At 36.4% G+C, this 27,422-nt stretch overlaps 1 protein-coding gene across 9 annotated transcripts in view; it reads left to right on the top strand.

The window, feature by feature from the left end:
* The window catches only part of CDC42BPA (CDC42 binding protein kinase alpha), a 190,481-nt gene that overhangs the window by 138,904 nt on the left and 24,155 nt on the right, over positions 1–27,422 (top strand). For all 9 annotated transcript variants that reach the window (XM_075749397.1, XM_075749396.1, XM_075749395.1 and 6 more), the window contains 13 exons: positions 2,136–2,241; positions 2,858–3,006; positions 4,988–5,079; positions 7,778–7,854; positions 16,110–16,229; positions 16,907–16,987; positions 19,018–19,123; positions 19,888–20,024; positions 20,684–20,823; positions 21,703–21,784; positions 22,957–23,173; positions 23,924–23,986; positions 24,916–25,509. In XM_075749397.1, the coding sequence (XP_075605512.1) occupies positions 2,136–2,241; positions 2,858–3,006; positions 4,988–5,079; positions 7,778–7,854; positions 16,110–16,229; positions 16,907–16,987; positions 19,018–19,123; positions 19,888–20,024; positions 20,684–20,823; positions 21,703–21,784; positions 22,957–23,173; positions 23,924–23,986; positions 24,916–25,509 (1,964 nt within the window). The remainder of the gene's footprint in view (positions 1–2,135; positions 2,242–2,857; positions 3,007–4,987; positions 5,080–7,777; positions 7,855–16,109; positions 16,230–16,906; positions 16,988–19,017; positions 19,124–19,887; positions 20,025–20,683; positions 20,824–21,702; positions 21,785–22,956; positions 23,174–23,923; positions 23,987–24,915; positions 25,510–27,422) is intronic.

Raw genomic sequence — 27,422 nt, 5'->3', positions numbered from 1 at the left:
CAAAAATTGGCCAAGAAATTGGACATTTAAAGTTTCTCAACTTTAATGAAAAAGTTAAAAAATAAGGTACCAATTAAAATTGATTTTTAATCTGACATTGTCCCTTCTTTTCTGCAAAGATTTAACTTGTTATGAAAAATAGAGAAGATCAAGTATTGATTCTTAAATCTCTTTACCCTTCTTGTACATCAGGAAAACTTACTTTCTCACTTGAGAGCCTCACACTCTTTTTATTCCTGCTTATACTCTTTTCTTTTTACTAGGTATTTAATTATGCACCCACCAGCACGACCCCCAGAAGTATCTTATGCTACTTCTCACTCTTTTGCCCACTCTTATACCCTGAGTGGTTTGTATAGGCCAAGATTACCTGTATCTGGTCATCAAAATGTGTCATCCAGAATGTTACAGGGAAAAAAAGTTGGTATGCTGCTTCCGTTGAGTTCCACTATACCTTGGGGAAAATACTGACTCATTAATATCAAAACTCTCACTGACTTGAACAGAGGCAGGACATGCATGGGTTTTTTTCTAGGTTCCTCCCAACTTCTAGAACTACATTGTAAGCAGGAGAAAAAGAAGATCAAGCCCAAAGCACCAATAAGTGCTTACTTTCTCATGTTGGGTGTGAGTTTTGTGGGAAATGGTCACTATTTTTGCATTAGCCTCCTCTATATTAAAGCAATGTTCCATATATAAATCTTAAACTGTGCACCCAGCAGTCACTGCAACCTGTAGATGTTTAGCCCCTAAGAGCACTATGGGAAAGCTCAGAGTATGTGCTCTCTTTCTTTGTTGCCTCCTGGTGACTATCTATAAATCTTTGTTAAAACATTGTATTATTTTAATTAAATAATGGTAAATTGCAAGTAGCACCATTTCCATATTCACTGTATGAACCCCATGGCATCAACCAGAGAAACTTATATTGCTTTATAGGTATGGAGGGGGAATCACTTTCTGCAGAAAGGTGACTAAGAGAGAAATTCATCCTTCTGCACAACTCATCTCCAGTCCAACATACTAAGGAAAGATCAGGAAGCAAGGATAAACTAATTTCCATGAAGTAGAAAAACTGTTTTCCCACTTTCCTATAAGTTATTTAAAACTATTTGAAGTTCATTTCTTAGAGCACATCCTAAACATTTCTGTGGTTAGTGTTGATAGATCTAGCTGTGATCAAGCTGTGGTATTAGAGTGGTGGTCTCCAAGACCAGCTCAGAGACTTGAGTGTGCCCTGGTGCTGCAGAACTTAGGTGGTTGTTCTGTGGGCAGGGTGAGTGCATTCAGACCCAGGCAAAGGGAATGTGTGGAGTGAGGTTTGGGGTGTTTGGGGTTTTTTTGTTTGTTTGTTTTAAATTTTTCATAAGCTATTTAGTTTCAGTGAGGTAATTCTTTAGCAACTTTCTTTTCTATGTTAATACCTGTGGCAAAGTGAAGAAAGAGCCTTCTGCTGTGATTAATCACAGAAAGGCGTTTTTTCTTTTTAACTGATGATCAAAGAATCTGAAAAACAGACGTGTCTCCTCCTTGATGTCTTTACACCCAGAAAACATGTCTTAGTAGAAAGAAAACTCGGGATGAGAGAGCCTCATTTGGCTTATGCTGTTTAATACCATTAGAATTAGACTCTTCCTATTTAATTAACATTTCTTGAAATAATGTCCCTGTTTGATTCTAACTACTAGTTCTCACAGTCAATTGATACAGTGAAGTCAACCACTAGTTCCAACATTATGTGGATGGTTGAATGTTAATTATTGGTTATAAATTTTGCCTTAATTTACTCCCTAAAAAAAATAGGTTGAATCCTGAAAGGTTTCTTTCCCATAGTCTCAATTTCAGGTAGCTGACATTTATGCTGAGACATGTATTATTTAGATATGTAGTTCTTCAGCCTTTATTCCTTGTCTCAGTGATGTTTATTGTTTAATGGAACTCTGCAAAGCAGCAAAGGCTTAGTTTTGTGTGGTTTTCTGTATTGTGGTTTTTTGTTGTTTTTTTTTCTTTATGCTTTATGATTTTTGTATTCTGTTTTTTTCTGTTTCTGGTTGCTGTTTTGTTGAAGGGACACTTGTTTTTTTTCTTTAGATTCTTTGGTTAAAACACCTTTTTCTTCTAATGTAATTGTTTAGGGTAAGTGATGAAAAAGATGCTCGAGGTTATCTTCAAGCCTTGGCCTCTAAAATGACAGAAGAACTAGAGGCCCTGAGGAACTCCAGTTTGGGTGCAAGAGCTACAGTAAGACGCTACTTCCATATGTCAGATTTTTTTGTTGTTGTTTGAAAAAACACTAATTTTATAGTTTCAACTGCAGTAATAACCTGTCTGTAAGAGCCTGCGTTAGTCAAAAGTTAAACTTCCCTAGAGTTTCCCTTGTGAATAACTGAATAGCAAATTTATTGTATAAAGATATTGGTGTTTAATTAATTGATATAATGTGATTTTATCTATGATATTGTTCAAGTAGCCACTTTATAGTTATGTATGAATTTGTTGAAGGAAGGCTATACTTTGGGTCACGAAAGCCTTAAAATCTTTCACTTGTGAAATGTGAATGTCCTTCATAGCTGTCATTTGAGTTGAGGCACATCAAAACTAGAATTCACAAAATCTCTTTGCTTTTGAAATCATGACAGCATAAGACGTTCATCTTGCCTGTATAGTACTTGAGTTTAAAAATAATAATATTAATAATATACTCTTTATTTTTTTAATTTTAGATTACTTTGGAATTAATGAACTCTTCTGTTAAGAACATAATAGACTGAGAACGTAATTGTTGAAGTTTGTTACGATCCTCATTTTCTGCTTTCTTTCCTCTTACTCTTTCTTCTCTCTTTTTGTTCTTTACTAGGACATGCCCTGGAAGATGCGCCGCTTTGCAAAACTGGATATGTCTGCAAGGTTGGAACTACAGTCTGCACTTGATGCTGAAATCCGAGCCAAACAGGCTATTCAAGATGAGTTGAATAAAGTCAAAGCTTCCTGTATATCTACAGAGTGGTAAGACTGAATTGTTCTAATGGAAATTTACTTGGCTACCTCCCAGGGAGTGTCATTAAATAATGATTTTAACTGTCTTGTCTGTCAAAATTTGATAATGAATGATATGCCGGGTTCTTATGTGAAAAAAAGACCACGTTTCTCTTCATTGTCTAAGTAGCTGAACACTTACTGGGAAAATCTGAAACTTTTGAGGGGACTTTGAGGTGACGCTTTCTCTTTAATAATATAATCTCTCCTAGTTGTTACAGCAAGTTCAAATGCAAGCAGAGTTTGGGTTTGTATCTTAGAACATACTCTTTTCCATTCTATTGATAGCTGCATTGGGTTAACTGACAAGAATCAATTCTTGCATACTGATTTGCACGGTAATAAGATGTGCTTATGGAAGATTAGGAATTCTTTTATTTCTTCCTCAGAACTCTCTCCCGACGCCCGACCCCCTTAAATTACAAAATTTATTCTGACTTGGGTGAATGCCTGAAGCAGGAGAATAGTAGGAAAACATTCCATTTCTAGGTCTCCAGCTTCAATCTAGCTCAGTTCAACACTGCCCAAAAGAACTATGGAAATCTCTTGGAGACCTGTGAACACAGCTCTAGTGGCATGAGATTTCTTCATAGCACCCACCATTGAAACTGTCATTTCTTTGGTAGCTTGGCCAGAGACATCAAAGACAAAACATGAGCTTTTCTATGCCTACAAGAAAATCCTTGAAATTGGAGTTGGGGCATGTTTAAGAATGACCTTGCACTGCTGCTAGCCATTGCAAGTAACTTCTGGAAAATAAAGGCTTGAATTTCTTTAGCTGTAGTTCTAATTCCTTTTACTAGCTGTTAACTCTATTAAGTGAAGAGATTTTAATAGATGAAATTCAAAACTATGATCAAATACAAAGTACATATTCTTTGCATAGTTCCTGTGATTATGTTGTAATTAGAGTTACACTAAAGCATGGCAAATTTGCCTCAAGAAGAAAGTTAGTCCTGTACTATGATATGATAGTAGTTACGTTTCCAAATTACGAATGCCACTGGGCTGGGGATGCAGTGTTAGTCCTTTGAGTTGGTGTAGGTTGAAGTAGGCACTCAAGCTGAAGTAGGACTTCTGAGCCTCATCTTAGATGCACACCCATTCTGTTCCTCTTACTGCTTTCTCTACAAAAACAATTTTTACAGTAACAATTCTTTCATCCTGCAGTGTCTAAGCACATAGATAGACAATACAAGGCATGGAAATGGCTGCTAGCAGAGAAGGTATGGGATGTGGTGCAAGGATTTCAAATACAAACAAAATGAAGAATTTCTCTTCAGTTGTATTTGAGGAGCACTGACTTGTTTCGGAGCTTTAGAAAAGCAGTTGGACAGGGCTGAAATTGAAATATGTTATCTGTAAAGTGGGAATACTTTGTCCACTTTACTTGGGTGTTTTTCAGGCCAGGTAACATGATGACAGGCAGCATTGTAGATCCTCTGACAACAGGAGAACCAGTGTTTGCTTTGATAGGCAAGGATGAGAAGTGTGGTAGAAATGCATAGTAGTGTTACCTATCAGCTGTGAAATGGAACGCACTGGAACAACTAACTGTAGAGTAACTGAGAAGAAAAGTAGTTAAATGTAATTGATTAGTATCACAGGCACTGTGAATTAACACATAAAAAACCCCAACAATTTTAAGCTTAAAAATACATGTGGTCATCTTTTCTCATTCACAGGATACAGGCTTACACAACTATTCATAAATTAGACATGTGAGCCTATTTAATATGTAAACAGGGCAATTAATTGCTTGTTGCTTTTTTTTAAGATACCATACTAAACAGGTCCTAATAGATTTCTGAATTCATTCTCACATTTGATGACATCATGAAGCTTCCTGAGCTTTAATTTTTAAATAGCATGCAAAGGTGGACCAAAAAACCCGACTTGCATAATGGTTTCTCACTATTTACATAGGTTTTTTGTTTGTATTCTTTTGAAGTAAATTGCAAGAATCTGAGAAGAAGAACATGGAACTGTTGACAGATATCGAAAGGCTGAAGAAGGAGACAGAAGAGCTTAGATCGGAAAAGGGTATGGCAACTGATATCCAAGTAAATAACATGTTTCACGTTCGTGGGTGTATCTTATCAATTAAGTGTCACCTTGCAGCTAAACTATTTCACCAACAGACTTTGGCATACAAAACGTGAGCACTACAATTGAATGTCAAGATATACCCACAGAAGCTGCATTTGCACCTCTAGTATGTACTTGTAATACGCTTCAGTTTTGTTGATATACTTGAAAACCAGTAAGGTGTTATTTGAGTTGGAACTGCATTATTTTTATTTGGCGTGTGTATTTATTGCCAGAAAACTGTTAGAAGTATGGATATATTTGTTGGGTTTTTTCCCCTTTTGATGATGGGTGAAGGTATTTACACTTCAGTACTGATCAGTGTTCTTCATCTATGAATGTTTGGGCCTGTCTACACAAAGAGTAAACAATTGCAGAGGCATTCATAGCATTCATTGGTTTCTGGGATGACTTCGTTGATTGGCTTTGTAACCGCGTAGTGAGCAGCATGGTCATGTTTGCTTTGCTGTGGTATTAAGAGTATGTTCTGGGATTTCTAGAGCATCTGTCTAACAGTATTTTGCATTGTTGCTGGGAGAAGAGACTTTTTGGTAATTCTGAAAGGAAAAAAAAATCATTGAGAGATGATTAATGATTTGACTGATTCTTTGCAGTTCCTGTAGTAGCTTTAATATTTGTATCATATGAGTCACATGGGAAGGAGTGATTTTTCAGGGCAATTGGAATTACTTAATTTTCTGTAGGGAACTGTTTGAACTCCAGAGTTTCAAAACCCTGGCAACAATTGCTGCATAGGGATGTCAAATATTGTTCAGCCTTTGCAACCTAACAGCATGCCAATCAATAATGTAGTGTAGTTAACATTCATCTCCTATATATATAGACCTCCAGGTGCTGGTTGACTGGTAAAAATAATACAAACTTATACAGAACATTAAAAAATGATTGGTGCCAATTAGCAAATAAGACTTAGGGAATTGATATTTATCTTGATGCTTAGCACTGATATCAGGATTATGCTTCTTCCAAGAGCTTGGAGAAGAACTCTTGATAACATCTCCCTGGATACAATAATGATTTGTCATGTTTAGCTTTCATTTATAGATCCTTGAACTGTCTAAAATATATGCATGGTTACTCAGCTTCCAAAGTCTTCTTTTACAGAAGGAAAAGAAAAATTTCTTTAATATTTTACCCTGTATTTTTTCCAGTGTTTAAAACCTTATTGGTTTTGTGAAAATAGAGATAACAATTTACTCTTTTCTTATTGAAAAAAAAAAAAAAGAAATATACTGTTCAAGGAAAAGTTACTTATCATGCTTTTTGCCGGAAGTAGATTAATAAGATTGTACTGCAACCATTCAAATATTTTGAAAGAAATACACCTTAATCAAAAATCCTTATTACCTGTGGAATTGATTTTCTGTTATAAGAAGAAATATATCGAAATTTGAATCATGAACTGTGTGGAGGATTCAAATGTAGTCAATATACAGTGGTAGAGTAACTTCATGTGTGTGGAAATTGATTTCTAGGAAGGGATTACTTAGATTAACACTTGAATCCTTTACTGTTTATAAATGTGTTCCAGAAACTCAGGAGAGTGGGAAAGAAGATTGCTAAAAATGATTCTGTAAAGTAGCAAGTAATTTGAGAATTGGTTTTAATCTTTTACTGAGATTGCAGTGTACTTATATTTTAAAGAGGAAAGGGTTCTTTGTAACTTACTTGTTCAGTATAGGTTATATTTAGAGCAAAGAAAGTGATATGGCCAGTTAGAGTGAGACACTGACATTTTTTAAAAAGAAGTGAGTGACCTTTGATAGCATTAGTCTTTTGAGATGCACATAGTCCTGCAGGCTCTGGTTATAAGAAGTAGACACATATATATATATGTGTGTGTATATATATAATGTATTTATAGTGTTCAGGAAGCTAGAGTTTGTACATATCTGTGATTTATAGACACACAAAGAAAAGAAGAAAAAAAAACCCAAGATGTATCCGTTGAAGTAAGTTAAAATAACGGTCAAGATGTGCCAGCCTCTGCGACTCCAGAGGATGCAGCGTTCCTCTCTGCTTACTCCCTGAAAACCATGTAAATGGTGTAGCGTGACAGACACATTTGACTCTTTACCCAGGATCATGTTACTCCTGGACGTTCAAAAGTGAGAGATGGCAGACAGGCATAGAGCATGGGTCAAGGAACCCGTGTTACTTGGAAATGCTATTCCTCAAATAGCCTGTTCTGTACATTTTTGTGGAACCTCACCGTTTGCTCAGGCTGTCTTGTCACGGTAACCTATCCAGCGTGTGACTAGAGCAGGGTGACACCTGCTCTGTTAGTGCGTGTGCCTGTATGGCAGGCCGTGCATGTTGCAGATGGACATAAGCACATTAGAAACGTGTGCCTTCTGCATAATAGACACATATGTACAGTATGTTTTTGTGTTGAATTCACACCCCATACATCCTAGGTTGGAAAAGGTTAATTAAACATACGCTGCTTTCTTAGCAGGTGTATGTCTATTAAAAAAATCTTTCACTCTGGAAAACAGACCAAATGTGAAAACTCATTTTAAAAAAAATGTAGGTGGTTCAGGTGGATACCCAAACCCTGATTCAGCAAGGCAAAGGTCCTCCATGAAAAGATCCTTTTCCTGTAGCTTAAAAACCTGCTGCTGTTTTCTAGGTGTAAAGCACCAAGACTCACAGAATTCTTTCTTGGCATTTTTGAATGCGCCTACCTCTGCTCTGGATCAATTTGAAGTAAGTGTACGGCTATTCTAACTCTCTGTTAAGTCAGTGGAACTACTGCTGTTCTGTGCAGGTTATATGCATATTTGTTGAGAGTTTGCTACTGTATTTTAATTATACTGCCTTATTTATATTTGTGTATAATAATATGTGAGAATTGTTTGTCATTTACAGTGCTGGCTGTCTACTCCTGAACACAAGTAATCATAGTGAATTCTCTCACAAATCCTGAATGCAGAAATTTTCCTGATTTTTGTAGTGACCATAAAAAGCAGAGTTGTTCAAATGGCCTTACTTTGTGTTCAGAAAAATGCTAAGTAATGCAGATACTGGTTTGGTAAAAATGAGAGAAAAAACCTAAATAATCCTTGAATGCATGCAATGAAGTCGTCGGTGCTGTATATTTATTAGGTTGTTTTCACCTTCTATTCGTTTTACACAGATCTGTAAAATCCAGATAATTACTATTCATGTCCTCTCCACAGAACCTATATACTTAAAAAATAAATCTGTTTAATTCCTTTGTCACTTTTAGAAAAAAAGACCAGTTTAGGTAGAAAACCTGGAAGACAAAAATTGAAATGATACTGTCTGTTTCATATCTTATTTTTTTTATCAACAGTAAGCAATGCATCACTTTTCTTTTGAAAGAACAGCTGGGGTGAAATATTGGTTATACTGAATTCAGAGGGGACAAGGCACCACCTTTACAGTTACACATTGGTCTAAAATTTGCCCCTGTTTTTTTCCCTGATGAGTGTACGAGGTCATCACATTTAGCTTTGGAAAAGCATAATCCCTGATGTTATTGATGTTCCAAAATTTACTTTCTTTTCATTGTGTATTCATTAATTCATTGTTCTTTCTTGAAGTCCTCACAATTAATACCATTTTTTTAAATTTCCTTTTTAATTATTTATCTTATAAGTTACTTTCAACATAAAAATCCTGTCAGAGTATTGGAATATTATTTTATTAAGTGAATGCTGCAAAAACGCTGGGTTTTTATACAGGTAGTTTATTAACTAATTGTCTATGAAAGGCAATTAATGAAAACTTACTGAGGTAACTGTTACTGGCACTAGTTATTTACAGTTCTTTATTTTTGCACTTTCATTTATACTGAATGGTTTTCTTCATCCATCTCTTTCTCTCTCTCTCTCTCTTTTTTTTTTACTGCTGTTTTCATTAAAATAGGATTCCTTTTCCTCCTCTTCATCCTCATTGATTGATTTTATGGATGACGTAAGTCTTTGACTTTCAAACCAGTAAATCCCTAATAACAGAGATCAGTTAATTGATTTGGAATAGTCAAACATTAATGCAGTCGACTTCAAAAAATCTGCAAGTGCAGTGGTGAACAGAATATTTCTATAATAGCATACTCACACCTATTTATATGGATAGATGTTCAGTTTTAAAGTAATAGCTTTTCTTTAGGTGCGAGTGAAGAATTCTTAATTGCAAACAGTTTTTCTAATGGGGACAAGCTGCTTTTGGGCCACAGCCTGTGGAAAATGGTTCCAAAGTCACTAGCACGTTTATTTCATTTAGTTCTATTGCTTCATTTTATTACTTTATCATTAGTTGTTTCCAAAAGTTTTCTGATCACTTCAATGAAAATGTTTTCCTTGCTTACAGTTAACTTCTGTTTGCTCAAATAAAATCTTGTCTCTTTTTTAGCCTGTCTTGTAAGAAGTAATTTTCATTTTAACTGAAGTGAACTTGTACTTTTTATTACCATTTGAGATGCTAGTTTTCTGTCAGGGCAGTGTTTAAATATTTACCCTAGTTAACTGCATACTAAGGGAATTGAGTTAAAAGCTGAAAATTGACTGCATTATATTTCTTCCAAACTCAAGGAGTAGGCACATAAAAGTAAATAATAATAAGCTTTTTAAAATCCAAGTATATACTATGCATCCATGGTAGAGAACCATCCATTACAACTCTGTAGGTATGTTGTGCGTGTACGTCTGTGTGTGCTTGTATATATGTGTATACCCATACACTCATATTTATACATATGTATTTAAAATAGTATAATCCTATTTGCCTTAAAACATGATATAATTAAATTTATTCTAGAAATGTCTGCTGTGAAGGGTGTAACAGAGTATATATAGTGTATGGGCCTATTCGACTGATTGCATTTCCTTCCACACACTCTGAAAGAATGCTTTTCTTCAAAATGCTTTTTTTTCTATAAATCAGGTATATACCTTAGACAAAATGTGAAGGTAGATCTGTGGTACCATAGTAGAAGGTATTTATCTGCATTTTTGTATAGCATATAGAAAACCTTGCCTTGCTGGTACTGTTGGAATTTTCTTATACAAAAGAAATTAAGAATACAGTTTCCTGTTATGTTACATCTGCAATAAATGAGTAATATTTATATCCTTTATCTGGATTAAAGAAGTGTTTGCTGTGTTGCCTGAGTATTAGGAACACTCAGTTTGTATTGGCAGGTTCTCCCATAGAAAGTTACCTTTAAAAATATCTAATACTGTCTCCTAAAAGCTAAGTTAAGAGAAATGAAGTACGTAAGTGGCAGAGTAGCTGACAATGCTCTGTTTTTCAAAGGGAAGTTTAGGACAAGAAAGTTTTCCTGGTTGCCATCTAGTTAGTTTTGAAGGACATCAGTACTTGATTTTGTATTTATTGTTAGTTGTTTTGGTTTTTTTAAAGGAGGCAGCAATTTTTTTTCCACAAGCATTTTGACAAGATCACTTTTTTTCATCTGTGCAAGTGAATAATTTTCAACTGTTGGCGTACATCCTTTAAGACATTCTTCTTGATCAGTCCACCCCGATCAAATCTTTTCAGATACCCATCTTTTAGTCACTGGTAAAACTCTAGGTATTAGTGTGTATATTGTTGCATGTGAATGACTTAACACACACAGAATCAAACTTCCCATAATACATCTTCAATCTGAGTCCAACAGGAGCGTTTTTTTTCCTTGGTTGCCTTGGGCAAGAGTACATTTCTGGACTGGCCAGGGGCCAACGTCTCTAACACCAGGGCAGATTTCTTTCTCATCTGGCTAAACTGCAATTCAAGAGAATTGACAGGTCAAAGTTAGGAAGAGTACCTTGCAGACAAATACAAGGCTTGTTGAGTTACCTGTCTTTCTAATAAAGAGAAATAAAGCTGATGTCCACGTTAGTAGGTGAAAGGTGGTATAATTAAGTTGTGCTTAAAGTCTGTTCTGCATCTTTCATTTATTGGACAATTACAGGATTCATTCATAGCAAGATTCATAATATACAGCATCTGAATTATCAGAATGGTTATTTATGTTTTAACTCATTGATTTGGTTAAATATCAATGTATTAGGCAGACTTAAATGAAAATAAGGGTATTAAAAAACCCCTCCCCACAGAATGTGACCTCCATTTCCTTTCCAATGTCTCTTTTTGACAGTAGTTACCTTGAAGGGCAGTGTTTCTTGTAGCATTTTGAGAAGAATTACTCAGTGCTCAGCCAGTCCTGAGAATTGTGTAGGTTCTTTATATTAAGACCAAGGAAAAATTAGAAGTCCTTCGGTCAGACTCATGCAGTGCTGCCAATATTTATGGGTTTCAGGAAAGTCTCTCCTCTAATCGAGAACCCAAAGTAAATATTACTAATGGCCCATATTGTTTCTCCAGCCTCTGTGCTTGGAATGACAGACAGAGTGTAAGATAATATGCTGTTGCAGTTACATAGCACTCTTTGCAAGATCTCTGAATTCTATTTAACATGTAGATGTGTAAGCAGCCCTGAGTTTGGCCCACTGGTTATGTTTGGAGTTTACTATGGTGGGTATGTCTTCTGTGTCTGCCATCCAAATACTCTGACTGTTTATAGCACTCTGTGAATGCCTGGAGTTAATTCTAATTGTTTCAGTGAGGAAACCAGTAGCTTTGCAATTTTTTTCTGGAGAGAAATAAAAATAGATACCCTGCTGCCTCTGTAGCCTGCAGATGCTGAGCAAGAAAAGTAGTAGCTCATTATTTAGATGAGTAGCAGTCACGGTTGGTTCCAGCTACCCATCCTCAAATCAGGTTGGCAGAATCGGTGCCTAAATTCTCGTAGCTGTGAAAGCCCACGCGTTCAGAAACGATCTTGTATCTCCTGTGCAGGTGGGAGGGTGCCAAGGGCAGTGGGAGTGGGTTTTGCTGTCCCTGGTTTCTGATTCTGATGGGGAGGGAAGTCACCCCCAGTGACTAATATACTCATTTCTAAATCTTTGCCACTGTTTCTCCTGTGTGTTGCAGGCTGTCTCTCAGTAATGTCTAGGCGTTAAGTCTCCTGTGTTTGCTACAAGTGTCTGATAATGGAAGTGCTGGGTTTTGGTTTTTTTGCCAGGTGGATATTTGTGTATCTCACTAGCAGCTAGAAGCAATCAACTTGTTTTATTTAAAGATGAATTTGTGATTATTTAATAACAATAAAATGGAGTCCCATTTTCCCTTGACAAACTTATTTTCCTTACTTGCTAGAAAATACTATTTTTCCCCTGTTATCAACAGATTACAAATTAAAAGTAGATTTTTTTTAAAGTCCTCCTGCAGTTTGTACTCACATGCAGTTCCTATGGGCTTTGGTTGGACTAAACAAATCTGAACTTTGTAAGTAACCACAGAATAAATCATGTTCTGAATTCTCCTTATTAAACAGAATAAGCCATAGTAGTGTGTGGTGAGAGCCCTGACTCTACCTGCACATCCATAATTAAGTTTAGAATAATTCTGGTTCTTAAGGATACTTTAAATTGGACATATTGCGCCTCCAAGAGTTTGCCTTATTCCTCTTATTCAAAGTACAGAGATGCTAACTGTAAATTATTAGCCTAATGTAGTCTGCCGATTCACTGCTATTGTCTGGTGTAAAACTACAGACTTTAAAATAACTGTTTCTTTTATTTTGATGTTTCTTTCCTCTTGTTGCCCCAGAATATCTTGTTTTCAAAATACTTGTAAAAATGAACATGTTTGTGTGTGTCTAAACACTACCTCTGGAGATACAGAGCGACAAATTCTGAGCTGATGTATGTGTCACTATTTGGTTTTGTAACATATTCTCCTCCTTTCTTTGTTAAAGCGCTCTCCTTCCTGTATTCCAGCTAACAAAGGCAGACGTGTAAGAGGCTGTCCTACTCTATGTGGCCTTTTATTTTTTGCCTGTTGTGTACATGCCTTTGTTTAATGTATGAATCATCTATTTACCTCACTGCATGTTTTGTGCTGCTGCTACCGTTTGCTGCTGCTGCTGTGCTTTTTGTTGTTTTACAGCTGTGGGCTAAAAAGCTTTCGGAGTATTTCATTTGGTAATCCTGTGAGCAGAATATCACAGTAGCGAGGGAAGATGCTTTGGATACTTTCTCATTTCAGTACGAAAGTTCCTTGTGAAAGCTGATCAGGTAGATGCAGGTTGGGAAGATGAGCAGATGTCTAATGAGGGACTGTTTGTTTCCTTGCCCTTAGCAGAGGGCATGTATTGAGTTATGGGAATTGCCTGTAGAAGGCAGAAGTTTGCATTTGGGAGGCATGTCATAGCAAATGATAGAGAATATCACAGGACAAAGATAAATAAATGGAAAGCGGGGAATTGAATAAATTGGAGCATCAAGAGGGCAGGCAAAATTCATACAAGGAAAAATAGAGTTGGATCTGTTGTAGTCTGCTAAGCTGGAAAGCTCTATGGTGTTTCAAAAATCAAGGTGGATTTTTAAACATGATGTTATCAATGCTTTGTCAGACTGAATTGGTACCAGGTACGCTATATCCATTTTAAACTCATACTGTCACTTTTGTTTCTTTTATACGCATACAACGATAGCAATAGGAAAGAATACAAAGCATTTGTATTGAATATTTAATAAATAAACGATAGTGCTCAACAGCTCTAATAATGGCCTTACCTATACGGTTCAAAGCACACCGCTCAGTGTCTTAGGCAAGCTTACGGTAACTGCTTGTTTTTGTCGGCTGTGGCTCCAATTCAGAAGTTCAGCTCCCCTCACCATGTTGATATGCTGGCCAGCTTTGACTCAGACCTACACGGGTGACACTGTGTAGACAACTAAGCACAGTCCTGTGGAAGACAAAAAGGCTATTACAATTTGATAGGAAATACTGAAACATGCTTTTGATAATCCAGTGGATGAGTTTAAAACTAATTTTAATGGTGTTAATGTGGTCCACATAAGCTTTTGGCCGTAGTTGAGTCGAGTTGCTTTTGTACTTCATTCTTCTCACTAAAGCAAGGAGTCTGGAAGTTACTGCAGCAATACAGCTTAAGGCCCTGTTTCTGCAGTCTAAGTGGTGGTTAAATTACCTTCAAATTCTGTAATGGTACATCAGGTTCTGTGTGTTTCGCAGGCTTTTTATGTTATTTTTTAAGTAAAGTAAAAATACATTTGTTACTGGTTCAGCAGTTGTCTTCAACCACAAAGGCTTTGTAGCACATTCCAGAAAAGTTCCATCATTTATGTTATGCTTATATTAAATTTTTTAAGAGACACCATGAAAATTCTTTGGTATGCAGATGCTACTTTGAAAGGGAAAGCCTTTGGAGTATCTGGAAACGTTCATGAAATGATAGATTAGATCTCTCAACTTGCAGAAGAAAAGGAATGTCTGTTTCTTGCTATGAAAAATTTGCCTGTAGTTGCTCATTGGGCTTATTTTTTTAACACTGCTTTTAAGAAGAAGGTAGAATTTTTCAAGGTAAACAGTCTTTGAGTGGACTCTAAGTTATGATGTGTTTAGACTTGATTAAAAAAAAAGTTTTAAATCACTGAAACATGTTATGTGTCTGGGGATTTACTACTTAAAGGCATCAATGTTTCTAATACTGGATAAAGCTTCCAATTATTATTTGCGTCTGATAAATCTGAGCACAAAATGTTTGCTTTACTGCTGATTTTTGCCTCAATGCTTGAAACACATGATCTATGTGTAGAAAACAGGTGTTATCCCAGTTTGAGCATTTCCCATTTTCATTACAGAAAGACTTGCAGGCATCTTAGTATGCCTAAGTTGATTAAGCTGATGTGCTTTCTCCACTAGATTTTATTTTTTTTAAGGCTGTGATAAAACTAGAAGCCATCAAAATTAACTCACTACTATTTAAAAAAAAAAAAAAAGAGGAAAAAAGAAAAAACTGTAACTGCACCTGTTCACTACCATGACTGAGTTTCTGGAGAACAGGACTGTGTATGCATGTATCAGATTGTCTTGGCAATATATTTCATTCCCAAAAAGCAGTAAAGTTTGTGGAATTCTTAGTATGGTGTCAATGGCAAATGGGATAGAAAACTCTGGAATGTTCAAATGATTTTTGTAAACATCGCTGCGTATTTTAGTTTGTGTGCAAGCTAGGCAAATCCTTAGCGATGGGGAACTGACGATAGCATTGCTCCAGAAAAGCCAGGCATGCTATGGAGCCTTCTGTAGGCCTCCGGCTTTTAGTTTTATTATTAGTGAAGAAAACCATCCTCATCTCGCTTTAATAAAAAAAAAAAAAAAAAAAAACAACATAGAAAACTTTGATGTGAAGATGTCTTGTTTTCAAGGAAGAATCCTGCATTCACTGATTTTTATTTTTTTTAGTCACACTGACAAAAGATGACTTGTTGTCCAAGATACCTGGTCGTACTTATATTCCTTGTTGTTCAGTAAAGTTCTGTGTTGGTTTAGTTTCATTGTATATCAAGCACTAGGAAAATAGTCTCCTGAAGAAGCTGTATTCCTGGTAAGGATGTCTTTGTAGTTCAGATAGGACACAAAACCCCCCTCAATTCTCTGTGTATGTAATTAACACTAACCTAAGGAAATATGTTGTTTGCTGTGCCTTTTCTCCTTATTTTCTCCTAAATATGTTTGCAGTGATTTACATGGGCTATATGGGAATTAATTTCTAACAAATCTCTACTACCAGTGGACAAAACCCAATAGTGTTTAGAAAACAGTCACCCTTTTAGAATGCTGAATTACAAGTCTCTTCCAGTGTCTATCAGGCCCCTGAACTAGCAGCTCTTATGCATGTGCTCACCTCTCAGCAGAAGCCTTGGCGTGTTCATGTTCAATAATTTTCATTGCATTGTTTTACCTTAATTAGGAAGTTGCTTAAAACTGAATTTTTATTCTCTCAGTTCTCTCTTAGGAGTTCTACTGTTCCCATACCTTATTTTGGTAAGAGTCAAGAATTCTTCTTTAATGATGTCTTTGATTTATTTTTTTGGTTGTTTTTTTCTCTTGAATTGTTCTCCTAGATTGACTCAGTTGAGAATTTCACATTGTCTAATACTCCATCACGGGATGAAGATAGCAAGTCTCACCTCCATTCAAGATCAAGGTCTCCTTCTACAGCTAGTGAGATTGAACCAATCGAGGTACTTCAGTGTTGATGAATTTTATTTTTTTTTTTGGAGTAACAGTTTCATTCATGTAACAGTTACTATTGCAAATAATTTTGTTTAAGCTCACTCCTCTGCAGAGACTATTTAGGATTTTGTAAAATAGCCTTCTGCGCTAGTGGTGAACTGTATTTTGGGGAATGTTGCATTTTCTTTCACATACAGTTAATTAATTAGGGAGGGGAACTGTGTTGAATCAATTATTAGATACAGTCTCTCTTCATAACATATCCTCTATCATGAATATTTAAGAAATGTTGTCGCACAGGTAATGTTATACTGTAGTTTGTAAGAGCATGTTTTGGAGTCCTGATGAAAATCTTGTCAATAGGAAATATTATCCAGGCTCTGCAACAATAATAATGTATCCCTTTCCCTGTTAAAAAAATTAATTCTGATTATTTTACATTAGAAAAGATTCAACCAAATGTTTAAGATAATACAAAGTTTTTTGACATTTAAGACATGAATCTTGCACGTTTTGCTGAAAAGATTTGCTTTTCCAAGTCCTTTCCTGTGTTGCTCAGTTTGATTTCATTGCTTGTATGTTTGGGGATGGGGTCTGTGGGATGTTGTAGTGTTTTTACTTTATTCAGGCTATGTTTGATAGTGTGTATTTGATGTCTTACTGATCCTTTGGGGACTATGTTCAGGTTACAGATCATCCTCCCCGTTCAATTCACACACCAACCATGAGGACAGCATATATTGGATCGGGACTCTCTGCACCAAAGGTATTCACTCAAGCGTTCGCACTTTTTATACAGGAAAAATATCACTCCTGAGCAACAGCTTCGGGAGAACTGTTTATCACAGTAATCTTACCGGAGCTGCCTAGAAGGGTTGCTTATATGCAAGCTGGTTGCTTTCTAAAATGTAGAACCTCTCATTCTTATGTTATGTGGTGTGACGAGTTGTACTAGGCATTGCACTCTAGCAGCATTTGATGATAGGAAAAACAGTAGTTTGGACATTAGAAAGCAATAAGCGAACCAGAATGTGAAGAAAGAGACTTCCTAGAGATAAAGTGTTTTCCACAGTGCCTCTGTGTACAAAACTGATGCCTCTATGGGCTGGTCTCGGATTAGCACATCTGTGTGCTAATTAGATGATTATTTTTGAGAAGAGGCAAAGAGTAAGCCTAAAATGAAACTGTAGATTTGCATTTTTTATAAGCAATGTAGAGTGAGCGCTACAGCCAGCATTGCAGCACTGGGCTGGGAGAAGGAATTCCAGTTTTTCTGTCTTCTGGCTTTTTACTTGCATAAATACTGACCTTACGTCAGCTGTTAACATTAATTTGCCGTTGGCCAAATGAGCCAGTTAGTGTATGGTAATTCACAGTGAACTGTGTATTTTCAAGCAAATGAGGAATAAGATACAATATATTAAAGGAAAAATTTTCTCATAAAAGTTTCAGAAGTGCCTCAATGGCTTAGGAATCTTCTGTATATTAAAAAAATGACAGTTTTTCTGCAATTAATCAGTAAAGTATGTCTTTCTAACAGAACCGTTTCTCTGCTTTGATAAATTGAGAAGCAACAAAAGACTTCGTTTGTGTAAAGGAAAGCTAAGTTTGAGCAGGCGTGTTCTGATGGCAGCATCTTAGGAGATCAATTTAAAAATGTGCACTTGAAATAATGTGAAACAGATTTTACTGTGCACATTTCATTTTTGCAAATATTTTTGCTGAGTAAGTGATGATTTGCTTTCTAATTTATTATGTTCCCTAAAGAACCTTTATGATTGCATCCATTTTTAAAGCTAAGTATTGTTTCCCTGCAAGTTTCAAAACAAGACATCCATCTGTAGATAGAAAGCTTCCATTGTAACAGTAAAGCTGTCATTAAAAATGGATGAAGTTTGAGCCCTTAGCTGTGATACCTTATGCTGTGAAAAACAGGAAAGAGAATAAAATTTTAATATACCTACCCATTAAAGTAGTCTGCAAAATTGTCTTATTTCAGATCGCAGACATTATCCAGGTTGTTTAGACAGCCTTTGCGTTCACCCTTTCTCCACCCACCAGTTGTTAGTTTGCTGGGAGTTTTATTAGAAAAGCAAAGCAGCTTCCTGGATTTTATATAAGGACTTTTATGAATCATACAACCACATTATGTAATCATTTAGCCTTGATATCATAGCATCAGCACTGCTATCCTTGAGGGCAGAGAGAGAATTAAAACACTTACTCATATAGTCTGTATTCCCAAGAACTAACAGGAAGAAAAGACCTTTCAAAATCAACATCATCTATACTCTTATTTTTAAATTGAGTGTTCTGAAATTGCCTGTGCCTGACATCATGAAACTCAACTTTCTAGCATAAAAATTAGAATTTTGAAAAAGTTTGATATTTTGCTTTAAACTAAGGCAATGCTTCTTACAGAGGAATGTCGAATTTGCAGCTTAGAAAATACTGTGGTGGGTTGACCTTGGCTGACCGCCAGGTGACCACCGAGCACATTCGTACACACGTGCAACGTCAAGAGCAGAATGGAATAATTTTGGCAATTGTCCTATCTGCAATGGAAGCAAACTCATATTGAGAGACAAGGTCCAGTTTCCATGGTTTCATTTAGAGGATGGTTTAAATTATCACTAACAATTACTGATAAGGAATATTTTTCAGCCCAGATCTCATTTCAGTAAACACATATAAGCTACCTTTTTAAATCCACCTATGCATTCTTATATCTGTGAAAAAATAACTGTTCTTCAGAAGCGTTAGAGGTATTAACATCCTTGTCTGCTTGTTTCACAGCCTAAAGCCCACCAGTTTGTAGTGAAATCATTTAATACACCAACAAAATGCAATCAGTGCACATCTCTGATGGTTGGTTTAATACGACAGGGCTGTACTTGTGAAGGTAAGCACTTGTGAGGGCAGGAAGTGTGAACTGAAGTTCTCATAGATGCAAATTGCACAGTAAATGTTGTGGTGTGATAATGCAGAAGTCTTCTGTTTATATTTTGAATAACAGAATATATTCTTGTGCTTCTGTCTTTTAACAGTAGAAGCCAAACAGTTTGAACATCTTGCGTAACAGATTAGTTGAATAAGCACGTCCCTAGATAATTTAGTTGATGGTAGAAGAGCTTAGTTTAATTTACTGAAAATAGCAATAAGGGACCACAGTAGTGGTCAGGTATGCTGGCAGCAGATTTGCTTTCTGACTCAGGGCAAAATGTAAGACAGCTTTGGCATTCAGTACCAATTTTGCTTCTTTCCAGGACTAATTTGTTCTAGGTTTGTATGTGCACAGAATGGCACTCATGAATTAGAGGAGCTTTCAGCTTTTCGTTTACTAGTAGAGTTGGGCCTAGAGGAAATCATAGAGATTATCTCAGTATGAGCTTCTGATTAAGCTCTTTCTTACATGGATGAAACCAGACCATGTATCTGTAGACCTCTGAAATTGAGAAAATCAGAATTTAGAGCAGATTAAAGCATGAATGGCTGCTCTGCACAGACTTATATTTCTGTCTCAGTGTAGCAAAGTTCAGTGAACCTATTCAGTTGTTGGTCAAAAAAAGGGAGGATTCCTTTATAAATGTCATCAACATTATCATAGCTTTTGCACTGCACAAGAAATAACCATCAAATCTTTTTGTGTTTTCTCCTCCTCACAAGTATGTGGATTCTCTTGCCACGTGACATGTGCAGACAAGGCTCCTGCAGTATGTCCAATCCCTCCCGAACAGACTAAGGGGCCTTTGGGAATAGATCCACAGAAAGGCATAGGAACAGCTTATGAAGGACATGTCCGAGTAAGTATCAGGTAGCTGTGTTTGAGGCATTTATATTAAATTTGTTGTTTTCCAGAGCTGGAATTAAACTGTAACTGGGGCATTGTGGAGGATGGATTCAATTATACCTTAAGGTAACAGTTTGGAAGCCAGAACCTAAATTTTCACAAAGCATCTCTTAGCGTTTTCAACAGTAATTCTCACTCCATCTGTCGGCCATTGTGCTTTGAGTTGGTCTTGAATAGTCCATCTCTAGAGATCAGATCATCTTCCAGGGTCTGTGAGTTTTTGAGTCTTTCTGTTGATGCTAGTGCTGTCTGGCGTCTTAGGTGTGGATACTTGCACATAAATACTAAAATTACTCCACGTAGTTTTGGCCGTATTCCTGTTGGCCAACTAGGGACGGGTTTCTTTCTCTGTATTTATTCATATAGCTTTGAGTTTGTGAAATAAGAAGAAAGAAGCCATGTTGCTATGAATTTTTAAAATAATATGTTGTGGTGTCTGTGTGGCTGTGTTTGATGCTCTTACTGCACCTGTGGTATTGCTTATGTTGCTTAATGTTATCACTGAATAAAAGCTTGTCAGCCTAGATGAGAGAAATGATTTTTATACTGTCTATTTGATTTTTGATTGCATGCAAACTTACAGAGAGTTGATCAGAATTTATTTTGCTAAAGGTACCAAAACCAGCTGGAGTAAAGAAAGGTTGGCAGAGAGCGCTGGCAGTGATCTGTGATTTTAAACTCTTCCTATATGATGTAGCAGAAGGAAAAGCATCCCAGCCCAGCGTGATAGTGAGTCAGGTCATAGACATGAGGTAAGCTGTTTGGTCCTGAGTGGGAGCTTTTCAGAGGCACTGGGAGGTTTTTTCCTGCTTTTCCTTTTTGTGAAGTCAGTAAGCAAGCTCCAGAGCTTTTATGAAACACTGTAATCCATGTTGAGAGCCTCTAATTTTCTGGAAAAAAGCTGTATTTGCAGTTAGCCTGAACTACACTTGTGTGTTCATATGTGGCAATTTAAACTTCCATTACTACATCATGTGCCAAAATGTATCTGTTCAGCTGTGCAGGAGATCTGGGATGAATAAAGAAGAAAAATACATTCTTTTGGGGTTGAATAGAATTTTGAAAGGACAGATAAAACTTTATTATAGGATAAAACTAATACAATTTTTGATTCAGAAGGGCCAAAGAGTTTATTCCCACTGTCTTCAGTATTACTGAAATACTACCAACTTCACTGAAGATTGCGAACATTTAACATACCAACCAAGTAAAGCTCTTCTCTGAACTAGCTTAGTGTTTATCCAGGAAGTCTCAAACAACTGTAGCTTATAGCTTCTAGTGAGTTTGGATTTTTTTTATGAGAGAGTTGGAGAAGTTCTTGGTCCAGGCTTATTTTTTAAGTTTGATTTTATTTATTTTTTTAAAAGATTTTAATTTAAACAGACAATGCCCAGATACTCTGAATAGATCAGAATATCAACATTTATGAGGAATTAATTATGCAACATTGCATTTGTGAGTTTCATCTGCAGATAAAGAGGAAAAGGTAATTTTAAAATTAGATCTCAGTACTGTCTTGTTGTGTCCTTCACAAAACAAGGCTATTGGTACTATGGAAATATAAGTAAAAAACCAAGCATACAGATTTTACTCTTTAACAATTTTCCAATTATGTTTGTGATGTCCATAAGGGATGAAGAATTCTCAGTGAGTTCTGTCTTGGCCTCAGATGTCATCCATGCAAATCGAAAAGATATCCCCTGTATCTTTAGGGTGAGTATTATGTCTTGAACCTAGTAACCCACAAGTACAGAGTTTCCCAGTGTGATGTACGGTGTGCATTCACTGACAGCTTGCTAGTATTTTATTTCATTTGCACGTTCTGGCCGTGTGGTATCCATAGCAGCAGCAGCAATGCATAAGGATCTGTACATATATCATTTTCCTGGTAAAAAAATAGCACTGGTACATTTAGACAAGCTCTCATCTTCCCTTTACTGGGTTTTATTTTTTTTAACCTTCACAATAAGACGTACTTTTCTTAACCTCCTGTTCGTCATTTGGAATTCTTCTGTTCTTCATGACCTTCTACATTTTCATTTCCTAAAGTTGCCTTCTGCTTCTCAATTTAATTTGTTGTGTTATTTGTGAAGCTTTTATTTTATGTTTTTTCTTCATAAATAATGCATTTGATCTCTGCAAACTCTCATTCATCAGGTAGTCAGTATAGAAATCTAGTGTAAAACACTCATCAAAATTTACGTCTGTTATCTACTATCAGGATTTTGCCATCATTGGCTTTTTCTAATATTATTTTTACTAGATAGTCTATTGAAGTTTGACCTCAATGAAGTATCCTTGGTCTCTTATTGATTCTCCTATCATTTCTTTACTACGTTGTTGTATTTCACTCCTTGTTTTTCCGGCTTTCAGACTGTGCATCAGTCTGCATGCTGAGAGGAGATAAACCTACAAAAGGAGCTTTCACATTTATCTATAGTAGCTGTACCAAATACATGAAAAGGATCATAGATCATTCTTCCAAAGACCATTCCTGTTGCATTAAATTATTACAGAAAAAATTATTGGTCTTAAAAAAAAATACAGAATATTTTGTAAGAAATGCTTTTCATTATAAAATTGCCTTGAGAAACGGCTTACTACCTTATTTAGGGCAGACATTTCCAAATTATAGAATAAATACAAATGCCTTTAGAATAAAGCCAAAGTTTTCTCTGTTCTTTGCTGAGTTATTCACATCTACAGGTTTTTCTGCTGTGGGTTCTTGATTGAGATAGTGTTTTCTATTAACTGAGTCTAAATTTTTGCATTCTTAGTTCAGACAGCTAATTAGAAGGGCACATACAGGCATCTGATACCCTTGTAGAAATGATCATGATGAATTTTTTTATTGCTTATAAAATATATATTTCAAAATTTTCCAGGTCACAGCTTCCCAGCTCTCTGCATCCAGTAATAAGTGTTCAATCCTGATTCTAGCAGACGGTGAGAATGAAAAAAGCAAATGGGTAGGAGTGCTGAATGAATTGCATAGGATCTTGAAGAAGAACAAACTCAAAGACCGCTCAGTCTATGTTCCCAAAGAAGCTTATGACAGCACCTTACCCCTCATCAAAACAACACAATCAGCAGCAATCATAGGTATGAAATAAGAAGAAAACTCTAAGGAAAATTGGTATGCTAAGAGCATGATTTTTGCAAAAACATGTTACAATGCCGTTATCTACTGAATAAAGAGTAAAACATAGTGGGTTTATTCCATATGTAAACATGTATGGATTTGAGAGAGAAGTGCAATTCACCACCCAGTACTTTTGTCAGATCTTTAAGAATATTCCCCCTATTCACACATATTCATAATTATGAATAATTTTGACTGAGAATTGGGCATTACTCTAGTGTTATTCTATAAGCATAATTCCTTAACTGGGCAAAATTAGCATTATAGAATAGATGTAAATCACTGACTTTACAAAATCTGCTTGTGGGACTAGAGAGAAAACGTAAAAGCAGAGAATGAATTCAGTAATTTTAAATGTTACTGCCTAAAATATGTTAAACTTGGATTATTTAAATAATTTAAAGGTGATATTATAGTTATTTCAAAGTCAATAGTACACTTATGTGCTCTGAATGGTTTGTTAAAAATCATGTTTCTTGGTATTACTTATACTAACAGGAGAAAAGACTTATTTTTTTTTTTTTAGAAATTTGAAAGGTTGGGAGGTTACCAGTGGTTTTTTTGTTACATGAATGTGTTGGATTTGGCTTTATATTTGTTTATTTCAAGATATTAAACTGCCTCTGTTAATCAGATTTATCATTACTGTCGAAGAAGTATTTCCAAAGAAAAATAACTCTTTTTATTTTTTTTTTTCCTTGGTATCATAGATCATGAAAGGATAGCATTGGGGAACGAAGAAGGGTTATTTGTTGTGCATGTCACCAAAGACGGTAAGAGATTAGGAACTGGTAATTACAATTTCCCTAATATCAAATAATCAGAAAGTGACTTTGCAACTTTTTTTCGCTTTCAATATCCTCCGATTTCATTTTTTTCAACTTACTACATTATCAGCTGGACAACTCCATGTGAGAGCTGATAATCAAGGTGTTCTGTGTGCTTTCTGGTTTGGGTATCCTTTCCAGTAACAGAGGTCTAGCATCTGGCATGTAGCTGAAGGGTTTGTTCCCTTGTTTGAAGCAGGCTCAATGCTGAATTCAGACGAGGTTGCCCAGGGCTCTCTCCAGTCGGGCCTTGAAAATCCCCAAAGAAAGAGGTTCCACAGTCTCTCTGGGCTGCCTGTTGCAAGGTGTAATTCTTCTCACAATGAAACGTTTTCTTTGTATATCCAGTTGGAACCTCCCTCCGTTTCAATTTGTGACCAGGGTATCCTCTTCTGCTCTGCACCTCAGTAAGGAGCCTGGCTCAATCTTTTCTGTAACCTGCTTCTTGGTACTGGAAATTAAAACTTATGTTCAGTATTGTAAAGAGATGCAATGGCAGATGCCCAAGCTAATTCAACAAGCAACATGTTTAATTGTATGTTTGAGTTCTTTGAGGGTTTCCCTTTATTCAGTAGTTTTGTGGCTATAATCTGTTTTTTGAAATGAATACTGAAATAATAGAGCGATTGATATTGCATGGGATCTGCTCCTCTTTTTCTGATGAGGAAAAGCCAAAGGTCTATCCAGCATTGCCACATGTGGTACTATTAAAATACAAGTTTTGATTCTGTCCTTTTTAATATTGCAGGGAAGCAATAAAGTGAATTTCTTGAGTTTACTTCATAGTTTATCGTTACAAGTAGAGATGGTTTAATCAATTCACACTTCAACACTATTTACTTGGATTTGGGGGTTTTTGTTTTGTTTTTTTTTAGAGATTATCCGTGTTGGTGACAATAAGAAGGTTCATCAGATTGAGCTTATCCCAAATGAACAGCTCATTGCAGTAATCTCAGGACGAAACCGTCACGTGCGGCTTTTCCCTATGGCTGCCCTGGACGGAAGGGAGACTGAGTTTTATAAGCTGGCAGAGACAAAAGGCTGTCAGTCAATAGTTTCTGGACATGTGCGCCATGGAGCTCTTACGTGCCTGTGTGTAGCTATGAAAAGGCAGGTCCTCTGTTATGAACTAAATCAGAGTAAGACACGTCACAAAAAGATCAAGGAGATCCAAGTCCAGGGGAATGTCCAGTGGATGTCAATCTTCAGCGACCGTCTTTGTGTGGGCTACCAGTCAGGTTTCTTAAAATATCCCCTTCACGGAGAAGGGAGCCCATACAGTCTACTCCATCCAGATGACCACACACTATCATTTATCTCACAGCAGCCAACTGATGCCATCTGTGCAGTCGAAATCTCAAATAAAGAATACCTGCTGTGTTTTAGCAGCGTAGGGGTTTACGTTGACTGCCAGGGCCGAAGATCTAGACAACAAGAGTTGATGTGGCCCGCAACTCCATCTTCTTGCTGTAAGTTGCCCTGTGTGTCAGTGTATTTGCTGTTGTACATTGAAGTGATCGCTGCTTGTATTAATATCCACAGGAAGTGAAGTTCAAGGATAATTACCTGACAGGTAAATGAACGCTCTCAGCTTCTGTCAGCATGTTTAATCTAGTCAGAGGGTTTCATCCTGACCACACTTACGCTAGTTTTGACAGCTCTGTCACTGACCTCCACTGCTGTAGCACAAAGAGGAATCACGGCTCAGGATTTCTCACCTTGATGTCAAATTTCTAAACACATGGCCTGAGCTCTAAACCAGCTGAAAGTCTCGGGTCTTACAGAGACTAGTGGGATCTTTAGGCATTTGCTACCACTGATAGTGGACTGTTGTTATTTAAAGTCTGAAAATTTCGTTGTACTTTGGCTGAGCATTGTGATTCAAGCTTTCTGGATGTTCAGAGTCATCAAGATCTGGTAGTTTGACTTGCTTTTCTCTAATGGTGTTTATTCCTACTTACTGGGTTTTTTCTTTTCTTTACTTACTCCTTCAAACTCTCTTCCTGTGCAGTTTTTATTGACGCTCTTCTCATTCATTTCATCTCCTCTCTTCGCTTTTTTAAAACATCGGGTTTTAAGTTTTCCCCCCCCCTCCCTCCTCCCTTCCAAAATACAATGTATGGCAGGCAGTATAAAAAATATATTTCATAACCATAAGGCAAAAATACTGTAAGTTTTCAATATTTCAGTTTCCAGCAAGAACTGCGTTAAACATTTATTGCATGATTTTTCAAAGCTGGGGCTTTATCTTTGTGACAGTTGGAGTTAAAAAAAAACCCCTTCAATGCCTATATTCTTCTTTTTAACATCTTTCTGAATGCAAATAAAGATTAGCTAAATTTGTCCTCAGCGTATCTGTGAATGAGCCCAGTCTCATGTTGATTTTTAAAATAGTCTGCCTTCTTACCTCACTGTGACAGCAGTACAGTCACACTGCAGAGGAGAGGAATGTTTCACCTTGTCTCAGTGAAGCTCCTTCTGCGTGTGGAAGGAGCAGCTCTTACAGGCTGTGTGTCACTTCTGGTTTTCAAGCAAGAGTGTGATTATTACAATGGATTCAGAGAATGAATCAATCAAAATGAAAGCTTTTGTGATAGATCAAAAACCAGGTATTTTCACATGTCGTTCATCTATACTGGTCATTGATATCTGTGAAAGTTTTTTTGATTGCCTTAAATGAAGTGACTTGATGTTAATTCAGAATGGGGGGTATATTTTATAGCAAAACCTGTTACATTTAAACACAAATTGGATGCTCTTGACAGTCTTGGCAGACCATGGCAGTCTTGTTGCTGACATGGAAATACTGAATTCTTCTTTAGAAGTGGTCCCAGTGGAACAAATTTTATCCTGGGGAAGTGCTACTCTTGAGTAGCACAAGAATTCTCTTTACAGTCCAGAAAATAAGAGAATTAAAGCTAGAAGGAAACATGAAGATTTTTATGACTGTGTCATGGTGCTTAGATCCAACTGATGTTCATTTAGTACAGAGTCCAAAGACTAAAAGCTCAGTTCATTCAAATGACAGTTATTCAATAACAACAGTATATTTTCCTACCACATCATTTAGAAAATACAAGCTCTTAAAAATAGGGCTTTTAGAAGAAAAAACTTTGAACCACATCAGTGTTTGGCAGAACAAACTGTAATCCCCTGCAGTTCAAAAAGGAGTTTGGTTCTGCAAAGTTAAAAGAAAAGTCACGGAGGTTATAGAGTTTTTTGGTGTTGGTTTGCCTTCCGAATAAATTTCTTGATAATTTTTGAGTTAAAACATATTTTGCAAAGATTGTTGCTATATTGTGGGGTTATTTTTTTTGTAATAAATATGGTTAAACATAAGAAATGGTATATTTTGAGCCCTGTCTAAAAAGCACATGACATT

This window comes from Balearica regulorum, chromosome 3, assembly GCF_011004875.1.
Source record: "Balearica regulorum gibbericeps isolate bBalReg1 chromosome 3, bBalReg1.pri, whole genome shotgun sequence".
Taxonomy (NCBI): Eukaryota; Metazoa; Chordata; class Aves; order Gruiformes; family Gruidae; genus Balearica; species Balearica regulorum.
Note: the sequence above shows the minus strand (reverse complement) of the source record. Positions and strands in the feature narration are given on the sequence as shown.